At 34.6% G+C, this 13,221-nt stretch overlaps 1 protein-coding gene across 1 annotated transcript; it reads right to left on the bottom strand.

Moving 5' to 3' along the window:
* Nucleotides 1-8,714: 8,714 nt before the first annotated feature.
* Nucleotides 8,715-12,639, bottom strand: LOC148610385 (uncharacterized). Its single transcript, XM_088541618.1, has 4 exons — nucleotides 12,344-12,639; nucleotides 11,448-11,629; nucleotides 10,244-10,354; nucleotides 8,715-8,956 (listed from the first exon to the last, which is right to left on the bottom strand). The coding sequence occupies exons 1-4, from the start codon at nucleotides 12,606-12,608 to the stop codon at nucleotides 8,798-8,800; spliced, it is 717 nt and encodes a 238-aa protein (XP_088397744.1). The 5' UTR covers nucleotides 12,609-12,639; the 3' UTR covers nucleotides 8,715-8,797.
* Between the last annotated feature and the right edge of the window lie 582 nt (nucleotides 12,640-13,221).

Consider the following 13,221-nt stretch of genomic DNA (forward strand, 5'->3'; position numbering starts at 1 on the left):
CCCCCATCAAAGAACTCATCTATTTCTTTCACAATCACAAACTTTTTCGCAGTTCTCGATTACCCTCTTGAGATTGTCTACCTGTGCTTTGCGCGAAGCGGATTATGTTTCAGCGTAAACGGACCCAAATTAGGTTATAGCGTATAAACTAATCAGAAATTGAATACATTCATTATATTTTAATTAAAAATAAAAAAAGATATATCCATCACTTTTATTAACACTGAGTAAACAGCAGCAGCAAAAAGCAGTTCCGTTAAAGGTGGGCTCGGCCTAAATAGCAAGTTAGTTTATACAATTGAAACAATGTTGATTTTTGTCAACAAACCAATCAAATGGCAGGATACTCATCAAATTAAAATATTTTCTGATTTAGTAATATTATACAACATCACACATTTTGTAATGTTAGAAAATGAATTTGTAATATTAGAAATTTGCAATATTGTATAATCAGTCACATTTTTTTACTATTACAAAATAATTTTCTAATATTAAAAAATCTATGGCAAACCAAAGTGGACAAAAATGAGCATTTTCTAATATTAAAAAAGTGATTTTTTAATATTACAAATTCATTTTCTAATATTACAAATTAGATTTCTTATATCACGAAACACTTTTTTAATATTAAAAAATCATTTTTTAATATTTAATATTCGATTGAATTTCTAACATTAAAAAACTATTTTTGAATATTAGAAATTGATTTTCTAATATTAGAAAATGAATTTGTCGTATTCAATGACGAATTTTAATATTAGAAAATCATTTTGTAATATTAAAAAATGTGACTGAATTTATTATATTACAAATTCATTTTCTAACATTACAAAGTCATTTCCTAATATTACAAATTCAATTTGTAATATTACAAAAATGTGATATTTTATGATATTACTAAATCAGGAATTTTTAATATTAGAAAATGAATTTGTAATATTAAAAAATATTTTTTTTAATATTAGAAAATACTTATTTTTGTCCACTTTCAATTGGCTTGCCTTATATTTTGTAATGTTAGAAAACATACGTTTTGATATTACAAAATCATTTTTTAATATCAGAAAATATTTTTAATATTGGAAATTCATTTGTAATATTAAGAAATAATTTTTTAATATTACAAATTCCTGATTTAGTAACATTACAAAAAATCACACATTTTGTAATATTACAAATTGAATTTGTAATGTTAGAAAATGAATTTGTGATGTTAGAAAATGAATTTGTAACATTAGAAAATCACTTTGCAATATTGTAAAATCAGTCACATTTTTTAATATTACCAAATGATTTATGATTGATTTATTCCATTTCGTCCATGGGTGGACATAGGGCGACTACAGTTTCTCTCCATTCGCTTCGGTTTTGGGCGATGGTGTTACAATTCTTCCACGTTAGTCCTACTCTCTTCAATTAGGAGTTCAAACCCCTCCTCCAGGTGTTATTTGGTCTTCCTCTTTTTCTTTGCCCTTGGGGATTCCATTCTAAAGCTTGCTTTGTAGTGTTTTTATTGTTCTTCCTTAAAGTATGACCAATCCATTTCCATTTTCGGGTTCGAATGGTGTTTTCTATTGGTTGTTGTTTTGTTCTTTGCCAGAGTTTCTTGTTTGTTATTTTTTTCTGGCCATCTGATATTCAGTATATTTCTTAGGCACTTGTTAACAAAGACTTGTATAGATTTCATGGTGTTTTCTGTTTCTCTCCAGGTCTCGCAACCATATAACAGGACAGACTTAACATTGCTGTTGAAAATTTTGATCTTAGTAGTCGTTCTCAGTGTTCTACTTTTCCATACTGGCTTTAGAATCGAAAAAGCCTGTAATGCTTTCATCTTTCTGGCTTGTACATCTTCGTCAGTGCCTCCAGTTGTACTCATAACTCTTCCAAGGTTCGTAAATTTATCTACATTCTCTATCTGTTGGTTATTTACCAATATTGGATCCATCTGGTTTTGTTGGATTCTCATGGCTTTGGTTTTGGCTGTGTTGATATATAATCCTGTTCTTTTAGCTGTTTCTTCGAGATGGTTGACCTGGTGTTGGGAATCTTGAAGACGATGCGATAGTGTGCATATGTCGTCTGAAAATTCGAGGTCTTCTAGACGAGATGTTAGTGTCCATTGTATACCATGAGGGTCGTTGTAAGCTGTTGTTGCTATCCAGTCGATGACTATGAGAAAGAGAAGGGGAGAGAGAATGCATCCTTGCCTTACGCCAGTTGTTACAGGGAAAGGATCCGTCAATGTACCAGCATGTATGACCTGACAAGAGAATTCTTCATACAGTAACTTAATCATGGAAATAATCTTTGGAGGAATTCCATAGTGTCCTAGAATGTTCCACAAGACCTGATGATCTATGCTGTTAAATGCTTTCTGGAAGTCAATAAAGTTTAGATATAGGGATGACTGCCATTCGATCGTTTGCTCAATAATTATTCTGAGTGTTGCAATCTGGTCGACACATGATCGTTCTTGTCTAAATCCAGCTTGTTCATCTCTCAGCTTGCTATCAATCTCTTCTTTCATTCTTTGTAAGATTATACTGCATAGGATTTTACTAGGAATGGACAAAAGAGTTATTCCTCTCCAGTTGTTGCAATTGGATTTGTCCCCCTTTTTAGGTAGTTTCACCAAGAGTCCCTTTTGCCAGTCTTTTGGATTTTTTTCTTTTTCCCATATCTGGTTTAATAGCCCAAGAAGATATTGAATGGTAGTGTCATTCATGGACTTGAGGGCTTCTGGTGGTATGCCATCGATTCCCGCTGGTTCCCATTCTTAAGATGTTTTAGGGCTTTTCTTACTTCATTTTCGGTAATTTTGTCAGTCTCTATGCTAAGTGTTGGACCTTCTTCAAGTATTGGTGGATTTGTTGGTGGTGGTCTGTTCAATACGTCACTAAAGTGTTCTTTCCATCTGTCAAGCTGATCTTCTAGCTTTGTGAGGGTATTGTTGTTTTTATCTTTGACTGGTAAATTTTCATTTTGAGAGATCTTTCCACTGAGTTGTCTTGTGATGTTATACAATGTTTTGATGTCTCCTTTTAAGCAGGCTTTTTCAGCTTCTACTGCTAACTTTTCAGCATGGTTTCTTTTATCTCTTTTACAGCTTTTCTTCACTTCTCTGTCTTTTGCGCTGTAAAGGTCTTGCAGGTTTTTCTTTTGCTGTCTGGTTTTGGCACTCATCAACTTTTCTTTTATTTCCCTTCTTTCAGATATTGTATCCCATGTTTGATCTGACATCCATTTCTTTCTTTTCACTTGAATGAAACCAACTGTTTCTTCGCATGCTTCCAGAATGGCTGTCTTTGTTGAGTTCCAGATGTCATTAATATCATTGTTCATTTCTTCGTTGTCAAGATCTAGTAAAGTACTAAATCTGTTCCTGAGTGTAATTTGGAAGTTTTCTTTCACTTTCTGATCTTTAAACTTCTCACAATTAAACTTCCTTTTTGTAGTCTCTCTTTTCTTTGTTGTTAAAAGCTTGAGTTTAATTTTTCCAATTACAAGGTGGTGATCTGATGCTGCGTCTGCTCCACGTTTTGTTCGTACATCTTGTAATGAAGATCTCCATCGACGGCTTATTGTTATGTGGTCTATTTGGTTTTCAGTGTCTCCAGAAGGTGAAATCCGGGTGGTTTTATGACAAGATTTATGTGGAAACCAAGTACCGCCAATTACTAGACTGTTCATAGCGCAAAAGTCAGCAAACATCTCTCCGTTCTCATTCATTTGCCCTATTCCATGTGGTCCTATCTCCCTTTCTCTACCTCCTCTGTCATCACCTACTTTGGCATTCAGATCTCCTAAGATGATAAGGATGTCTCTTTTAGGAACGGCATCAACAACTGATTGTAATAAGTTGTAGAAGTCATTTTTATCATCTTCGTCTGCGGTGTTTGTTGGTGCATACACCTGTCAAATCTAGCTGATATCACTCTTGCAGATATTGGATTCCACTCCAAAAGCGATTTCTTGGCTTTCTTTGTAAGCATGAATCCCACGCCTTTGTCATGTATGTCGTCTTCATTTGGATTTCCTGAGAATATGACCGTATGACCTGAAGATAGTGTTGTCATTCCAGCTGTATTCCATCTTACTTCGCTGAGTCCTAGAATTTTGATATTGTATCTATCCATTTCGTTCGCAATTTGCAAGCTTTTGCCACTTTGATACATTGTTTTAACATTCCAAGTGCCTATGGTTGTTTGTTGTTTTGGTGAGAACAACTTCATCAGCTTTCGCGTCATTTGCTGTCCTCGATGTTTGATTTGGTCCTCTTTCTCTAGTCGTTGACGAGTCCGAGGAATGACTTTTACTGTAATCGTTTCTGTAACCATTTGTATCCACTAGTGGGGGGTTGGCCCTCTAGCTTCAGCTTTATTTTAATGTGGTGGTCAGCAAGTCCCTCACATGCTTTTGTATCAGAGTCAGCTCTCCTAGATAGGTTCCCTACCATGGGTGACGACTCCTTTCTAGCCGGGTTTTACATCAGAGTTTCCTCTCCTAGACAGGTTCCCTTTCAAAGGTTTGATCCCAGTCTGACCATCGTTTTCTGTCCGGGTTGTCTCCCGTAGCCTTTGACTCAACAGTCCATCACAAGGCAGCGATCTATTTAACCCATAAGTGGGGCAAGGTTGGTGAGAGCCAGGGCGTGTTCCACGCGCCGGTGGGCCTGCACTTTACACCTCTAGGGTCCTTGTTACTCCGAGATCCCCTTCATGTTAGCCTTGAGTACTAGACCCAAGTTACCGTGTGTTACCTCGGGGAGGCAAATTGAAGGAGTCTTGGTAGTGTAGAGGCTATGTACTGGCAGAGGAAGGCTTCTGCTTACGCTGCTCCCCTTTTCGTCTACACGTAGACTAGCCAGCGTCAGTAGCGATCTAGAGACGTTCGATCACTACTGCACTAGACGCATATCACTACCCTGTGGTTATTAAGCCACCAACACACAATATTACCAAATGATTTTCTAATATCAAAAAATCGTAATTGAATACAAAAAACCCATTATCTAATACTAGAAAGTCAATTTCTAATATTAAAAAATCGTTTATCAATATAAGAAATTCAATTGAATTTTTAATATTGAAAAATGATTTTTAAATATTAAAAAAAGTGTTTTGTGATATAAGAAATCTAATTTGTAATATTAGAAAATGAATTTTTAATATTAGAAAATGAATTTTTAATATTAGAAAATGAATTTGTAATATTAAAAAATCCTTTTTTAATATTGGAAAATACTCATTTTTGTCCACTTTGGCTTGCCATATAAATGTGTGATATTTTGTAATATTACTAAATCAGGAATTTGTAATAGTAAAAATGAATTTATAATATTACAAAATGAATTTCTAATATTAAAAAATAATTTCTAATAATAAAAAAATATTTTCTAATATTACAAAATATTGATTTTTGTCCAAGCTTACCATATGTTTCGGTGCTAATTAGTTCTTTTCAAAAGGGATATATTGGTAGGTACAGGTGAAGCAAAGTCAATACTATAACCTAATAAAGCTGACTAAGAAAACGAAATTAGTTTAAAAACAAATATATAAACAGATATTTTTTAAGTTCAAGCCGTAAATATCATCACATGTGTACTAGCTAGTTGTGTGTAGTTATTTTTAAAGAAAGATCTTTTGGAGACAATCAGTTCATGACAAGATCAGAATATAATAGTATTGAAACCTATGATTTTTTGACACTGTATAATTCTATGAACCATTCTCAGTTAAAATCCCGACTTAAAAACATTATACATTGTATATATTTTGTATATTATCAAAAAAGATGGTACACCTAGATACAAATATATAGATCTTGGTAGAGATTCCTCATCATTTGTAAGAAAAAATTCCAAGTCATCTTCCAAATAAACAGAAGAAGATGTTTACAAAATGCTGGAATCTTTAATCAACAACATATTTGTCCAGTTTGGTTGACGCGTTTTTCAAAAAACGGTCGCCATTCCTATGCGAACAAATTGTGTTCCTCTACTTGCTGACCTATTCCTCCACTCTTATGAGGCAGACTTTATAGCTGATCTGATCAGAAAGAAAGAATATCGTTTGGCTGGATCCTTCAATCTCAGTTTCCGCTATATAGATGACGTATTATCTTTAAACAATCCAAATTTCGGGGATTCGATACCCGAAAGACTTTGAGATAAAGAATACTACAGACACTGTGAAGTCAGCCTCATATCTTGTCCTACACTTAGAAATCGATGGTAAATGAAAACTATTAACCAAACTTTACGAAAAACGCGATGACTTTTCATTCAGAATCGTCAACTTTCCTTTCATCTGTGACAACATCATTTCGGCACCTGCGTATTGAGTGTTCATATCACAACTCATTCGTTATGCCAGACTGCCGAAACTACGACTCTTTGTATCGCGCTAGAATTCTAACAAATAGGCTTCTGGAATAGGGTTATGTTGCTACAAGATTGAAGTCATCACTACAGAAGTTTTATGGTTGTCATTATGAACTCGTAGATCGTTACGGTGTATCCATCTACGTCCTGAAAACTGATTTGCTCAACGTGTCATAGTCTTCCATTCCTCTTTCGTATACCCCGTACTTGACTTTTAACGAGCAACTCGGCGGATGTTTCTAGAAAAGGAAAGGACGCTTACCCTACCGATGCACCCGGTTCATGCTCCCAGTTTTTAGTGGAGTTCGAGTTGCTCTTTGCTTTTTTTACTTGGTGTGTTGCTTTATGTTCTTTGTTACATATGTGTCTGTTTTCCATGTCTGGTCATTGTCCCTACTTTGGTTCCCTTGATTACTCTTTGATGGTTATTTTTTGGAGGTAATGAGGTAAAGATACTTAAATAGTACAATAAAATATTTACGTCTTATTATTCTTGTGGCACACCTTACACAAATTTTGTCTGATCCTTAGGCAGAGAAGTTTTTAAGGTTCATCATTACCTTTCGACAAATATGGCCTCAATTTCACCACTAATTTCCCTCTACCTACAGACAAAGCTGTGTATCCTTAAGGCATAGCATCCCCTGGATATGAAAAAGTTACATCAAGTCTAACAGGTAGAGAACATCTCGAAACATGAACCAGGTTTATTTCATTTTTACCCCCTGCAAAATTGACAAAATTAAAACAGCAAAAGTCAAGCCAGATTTGGATATAATTTTACACAAAGTGAATGCAACTTACTAATATCTAGAGGATGCTATGCCTACACGTACCTCTAGATACACAGATTTGTTTTAGTCAGAAGGAAATTCATGGTGAAGTTGAGGCCATATTAGTCGAAAAGTAATGGTGAGCCATCCTCTGTGAGCATTTAACATTTTGAATAGGGGATGTGGCACACATGGCCCCGGATTTCTTTTAAAATGGTCGAAATGGAGTACACCCCTAACCTGAAATCCTGGATCTGCCCTGATGGGATCTGCCCTGGTGGGCTCTGTTATGATAAAAGTCATGCACAACATATTTATGTTATCACACAAAACTCATTACAGACCAGACACAAAGTAGTTTCGCAAAATGTAACTAAACAAGTACATCTAACATTAATTTCTTAGTCTTTTAATTATAAATTAACATAAAACAGAAAATGAAGGTTCTCAGCACGGGGTGGGGGTACTTTTGTTTAAATTTTGTATGGAGGTGCTGCTAGGGCTGGAACCTCCCCCATTTATATATTTGTCTGCACGAAATACATACCCGTTCATATATTCTACTACTGTGCACTAGGGACTGTATATTACACTCCCTGTGTGTACCTAACAATTTTTTAATTAAGAGACCATTTGGGTCTCAAGCCGATTGCAGAAAGCACTAAATTATACATATAATTGTAGACAAATTGTAGAAAAAAAATACCCATTGATAACTCACAGCCCATTGAAATGGGAAACAGAACAAATATGACCAAAACATATTTCAACCCTATAAAAACCCATTCCAGCGACACGTCTGTATATACTGGTATACATGTAGGAAGTGACCCCCTTGTTCTCGGTGAACCAAAATGTTTTAGTTGACATGTCAGTTTACAGCTAGTAGTCCTACGTTTGTACATTTGTGCAATTTATATTCAGTTTCTTTATTTTCGATGTAACAACGGACTCAAACCTTTTGAACAGAAATTTAGGCGTGTTTAATTGTACATTTTTTCCACAGTGGTCAGATTTTAAAGGGGGTTGTGATCACACCAAAGTACTTTAACCCCGCTGCATTTTTTGTGTCTGTTCCAAGTCAGGAAATACTGGCCTCGGTATGTCTTATTCCATTTTCACCTTTAGTTATTTATTTTTTGTTTGTTACTTGAGTATATAAAGGCAACGATTTCGCTGTACCTTTGTATAATGAAGGTTTTGGGGCCAGCTGCAGTCTGCCCTGTGGTGTAAGGATTTCCTCTTTGTTTATTGAAGACCAATGGGTGACCTTGGGCTGACATTTTCATCCAGGTGGGGTTGTTGTCATTTTGACATATTCACCATACCTATTCTCGTTATATTTTGCGTATTCTGAATCACAAACGTATATTTGAAGTTGATAGGTTTGACATGACTACTAAAATACTTTTTTTGTCTTTTGTTTTGTATATTTTATTTGATTTTTATTTTTTTTTTTTTCGTTTTTTTTTTTTTTTTTGAATTTGTTTTTGTTTTTATTTTGCAATTAATGTACCTTAAACAATATATATCACATGTTATATCTGCAGCTTTTATTTTCTATTATACAACACATATATACAATGTATACAGCAAAAATCTCAATCACATTTCTGAAGCTGATACTCCAGCGTCAATTAATAACATCGACCATTTCCGGAGTATGAATCGGTTGACCGATAGCAGTTTTTACAACATCCCGTCGATGGGCCTTCGAGTACTTGACGAGGCTGGAAATTTGAGGAATCGGAATTCTAGCTGAGCTATCATAAGCCATCAAACTGTATGGATTCTGTAAAAAGACGTCATATGCTTTTCTTAATTCTCTGATAAAAAGTATGTCAAGGTCAAAATATTGGAACAGTGAAACCTGTCTAAACCAAACCCTTTTAGGACTTTAAAATTGGTTCGGTTTAGACAGGTGTTCTGTTTACAAGGGTTTAAAACACATTTATATTGATATAAAAGGACTTTATATAGTGCCTAGTTTAGACAGATCATCAGATTATCCAGGGTTTGGTTACGACGGGTTAGACTATATTAATCAACATAATGAACATTACAGATTTATGCATATTCAAATGTCTTAAAGTTCGTGATGTTTTGTCATGTCAATATAGTAGCTAGAACTTATAATTGTCTTTGATTTGTTGAAATAAATTATTCAAGTATCAAAAGTTAACGCCTGTATGCACTACAAAAAGGCTACGGCAAATGAAATGTGTATTTTGTTTTAACAAACTTTAAGGCATTTTCCAGCAAATAAAACTATGGCTGCCTGTAGCATTCGTATATTTGGAACTCCCTCATTAACATCACATTTCTGGAGATAGTGAATTAACAGACGCAACCTTTAAAACACTCTGCGGCAAAAATTCGTATTAATGTATACAATACACCTATCTTTAATGTCACTTTTTATGCTCATTTAACTGGTTTGGGTATTGGGAATTTCCAATCACTTTTGCGGTCTTCCTATCATCATCCCATCAGGGTTTTGAGTCCACCTTCATTCCGTTGAGGGAGCGAAGGTGGGCTCAAATCTGACTTGGGAGGATTCTTCCCATGTGTTAAGTAAAATAATTTCACATTGCATAGTATAAACCCATAAAACAACTTAATTACAAAAATAAAAATGTTTAGCCTTTTTTTGGGGTGTATCACATTTTTTAGATTTTGCATGATTCTTACAAAGACAGCTACTTAAAACGTTTTCACTCATCTTATTTCGTTAGTGGGGTTTAACAGTTTAACTCAGTCAGCGATAGATTTTAATATTTTCACTCAGATCTCCCCCTGCGGATTCCACTATTTCTATTCAGTTCCTCCATAAAAAATGGGACACAGACTACTAACGCAGTCTTCGATTTGGGGTAAATTAACAAAATCAAATTAATTCGGTGGGGCGCAATAGGCCTATAGAGATAAATTATGATAACTAGTTCACAAAGTCCATGGGAAAAAAAATGACATACATGCATTTGAAACATATTTTCACACCATAGGATCATCAAGTGCGGCAGTTTTGGTTGCGAGTGTAAATATTTGAATACTGGAATTATTAATGTATCATACTAACCACTATAGTCCTGGTGTTCCACAGAGGAAACTGAACATTACAGGTGAAGCTGGTTGTGTTGCAAAATTTTTCACGTTTCCGCCATTTCGCCCGTCTGTTTTGAAACCACACCTACAGCAGGAGTAGAACAGACAGTATAGTGTCAAGTGCGGGATGATCGAGAGAAAAAAAAACACTGCCGAGTGGTAGGACTTTGAGCAATTTCTTCCGAGACTTATATAACCGCTTCCTGATTTACTACGTATCACTGCACTAGCTAAACAGGCATTGCTGTACAGGATGTGAAAAAAGTTACTTTACTATTTTGCATAAAGGGGTGGGGATTAGCACTGAGCTCGAGTGTGGCAGAGGTGTAAAGATTTGAAATAGCGAATATATCCTCTGCATAGGAGGTTGGACTTGGGTAGCACGAAATAACTTTCCTATAGCGGAAGTGTATATTAAGCATGCTCATCGACTCAGTTAACATGAAATGGTCTATAATATTGTATTTATTCACAAAAATAAATAAATAAATAAATAAAACACGCAGTTTTGATGGCGAGTTTTGTGTTTCTTTTTTTTTTATCTGATGTGACAAAGATTTTTTTTAATAAACCTCTAAACCGTTTGTTCTTGCTAGATTTTCTCTCCTTGTAAATGCAATTTAGTTACTCTCTAAGAAGCAATCACTTCAATTAATAAATGGCTCTTTACGAGAAAAAAATATTTCATGGAAAATTGGAATACAGCGTAAAACAATGGCCGAATTTTTTTTTAAGTAATTAAGTAAGGTTTTCAAAGAACTTATAACTCTTGAGTATGATTGTGCACTTAAAAACACGCTTGTGTTCCAGCTTCAGCAAAATTTGTTCTAATCTGTAAAACTTTCTGTTTGCTTTATCTTCACATTAAGAGTTATTTTTACAATAGTTTAAAAGGTTTACTAACTAAAGATATACATGACATTTTGAAAAAAAAACCCATTCGGTCAGGTACGTTGTATGTGCAACACTTTTTCTCGATTGGAAGCTGCTATAGTTTTAACGGGAAAGTACGTGTTGCACATTCCTCGCAAAGTACCCAATAAGCCTGCTCTTAAAATTAGCACGAAAAGGTCTATACGATACTGACAATTTCTATTGATATAATGGAAACGAGAGAAAAATGTAAACAAAGATCACTTAACGATAACCCCTTCATAAATAAATTTAATTAGAAATACCTGAATTCTTGACTCCGGAAGTCTAACTTTGGCAGCAAGTCTTTCCCTCAGGAATACATCGGGGTAGTGTGTTTTCTTAAAGACCTTCTCTAATTCCTGTAATTGTCGGGTTGAAAATGTGGTCCGATTTCGTTTTCCTTTTATACATACTTTGGTCTGTTCTTTTGGTGGTAAAATGGAATCTAAAGGAAAATAAAGAGCGAACTAATTAGGAGTTCTGGAGACATCTTTGAACAAATATTGTAATTGTTTACAGCTCTATGTTTATTTCTATATGTACAGAATTAACCTTTTTTTACGAATACTTATTTTAGAGGGTTTGGAATCAATCTAATTTCGCGTCTATTTCATTTTTTTTCGTCTAACACTCTCTCAAAGATGTGTTTTATCAGAAAGAAACTTATTTCCGGCGAATTACTTTTGACGTGTTTTCTTGCTCGCAAAATTAGCGAAAATAAATTGCTCGTGAATGAGTCTTTGTTTAAAAGTATTAAATTTCTTGATTATGTGACTTGCCCTTTTCAATCTATGGAAAAGACTGCAATATAGCTTTTTAACGAAATACTGATAGGCATGTTAAGCATGGAATAATACGTGCATATAATTGACTCACTTTTAAGAAGATAGACCTGGGGTAAGGGACATAACTCCTGAATTATTGATATGTTTGTATTATATTCAATTTCATCAAAGCCTATCAAGCTTTCATTTGAAATAGAATGAAATCAATCCAAGTTACTTTTATGCTTTGATCGGATTGATATAAAATGCTTTACACAAACGTTCCGATGATTTGTAAGAGTTATGTCCCTTATCCTAGGTCTGCCTCCTTAAGCGCAAACGAGAAACAACCTCCAGCTCGTCCACTCTTTCTCTCGCCTATGTTTACTATTTACCTTGAATTCTTTCATCTGCTTCGACTTCATCTGTATCGGATAGTTGTAGCAGATTTCTAATAGAAAATTTCAAATTTGTTTCAGCTGGACTCGCGTCACTGTTTCGCAAATATTTTCCGCACACAGAACTATTGTTGTCCCCATTGCCGAGGTCCATATCAATATCCCCCATTTTTGTTCCCTTTTCTTTTTGAAACACAAGTTCCAATTCAGATACTGTTACAAACGGGAAGATTTGTGCTTTAAACAAAATAAAACCAATCATTCCACCGAGATAATATTGTTATATTTAATCGGTTAACATGTTGTCTGTATTGCTTTTAATTTTCATTATAAAGCGAACTTATAGAAGCCTTCCATAGTGGGCTAATATCCTCAATATCATGACTAATCAGAAGAGAAAGGCAATCAAACACATAAATTTAGAAATTAAGCATATTATAAGCAATAATATTTTCTCTTAGATATTTCATATTTATGTCAAGTTTGATGATAACATGCTAAAGTTTGGCTTCTTTGGGGATATTTGAAACCAAGTGTCTTTCTCAAACAGGGAAATTAACTTCCAATGAATTACCGAACTCGGCGGTGTGTTCGATTGCAATGTCCAAAGTACGGCTTCAATGCGGGATATCAGTAATATTATAGTTGTTACCTTTGATTATGAATATCACAAAAGTTTTTGATACTTTTGACTTCATTTTCATGTTAGCTTAAATTAGTCTGATAATATATTAAGTGTGTCATAAATGGCGATCATAGCATTTGATCATTTCATTGGGACAAGAAATCATAAGGCAAGTCCAGTACAGATAGTGAATTCATCATGAGATATTGCTGTTAACTAAAAGATATCGGACGAAAGTTAGAAATTACAA

The sequence above is a fragment of the Perna viridis genome, chromosome 8 (genome assembly GCF_037379345.1).
Source record: "Perna viridis isolate PV_CMFRI_1.1 ecotype Kerala chromosome 8, ASM3737934v1, whole genome shotgun sequence".
Lineage (NCBI taxonomy): Eukaryota > Metazoa > Mollusca > Bivalvia > Mytilida > Mytilidae > Perna > Perna viridis.

Bases quoted from the DNA above. Each gene is read 5' to 3' on its own strand.
- LOC148610385 (XM_088541618.1), bottom strand. From the start codon at position 12,608: ATGATTGGTTTTATTTTGTTTAAAGCACAAATCTTCCCGTTTGTAACA. The intron at 10,355-11,447 runs GTATTTCTAATT...CTCCTGCTGTAG, and splicing joins TTCCGGAGTCAAGAATTCAG to GTGTGGTTTCAAAACAGACG. The intron at 8,957-10,243 runs GTTAGTATGATA...GTCTTTTTACAG, and splicing joins GGAACACCAGGACTATAGTG to AATCCATACAGTTTGATGGC.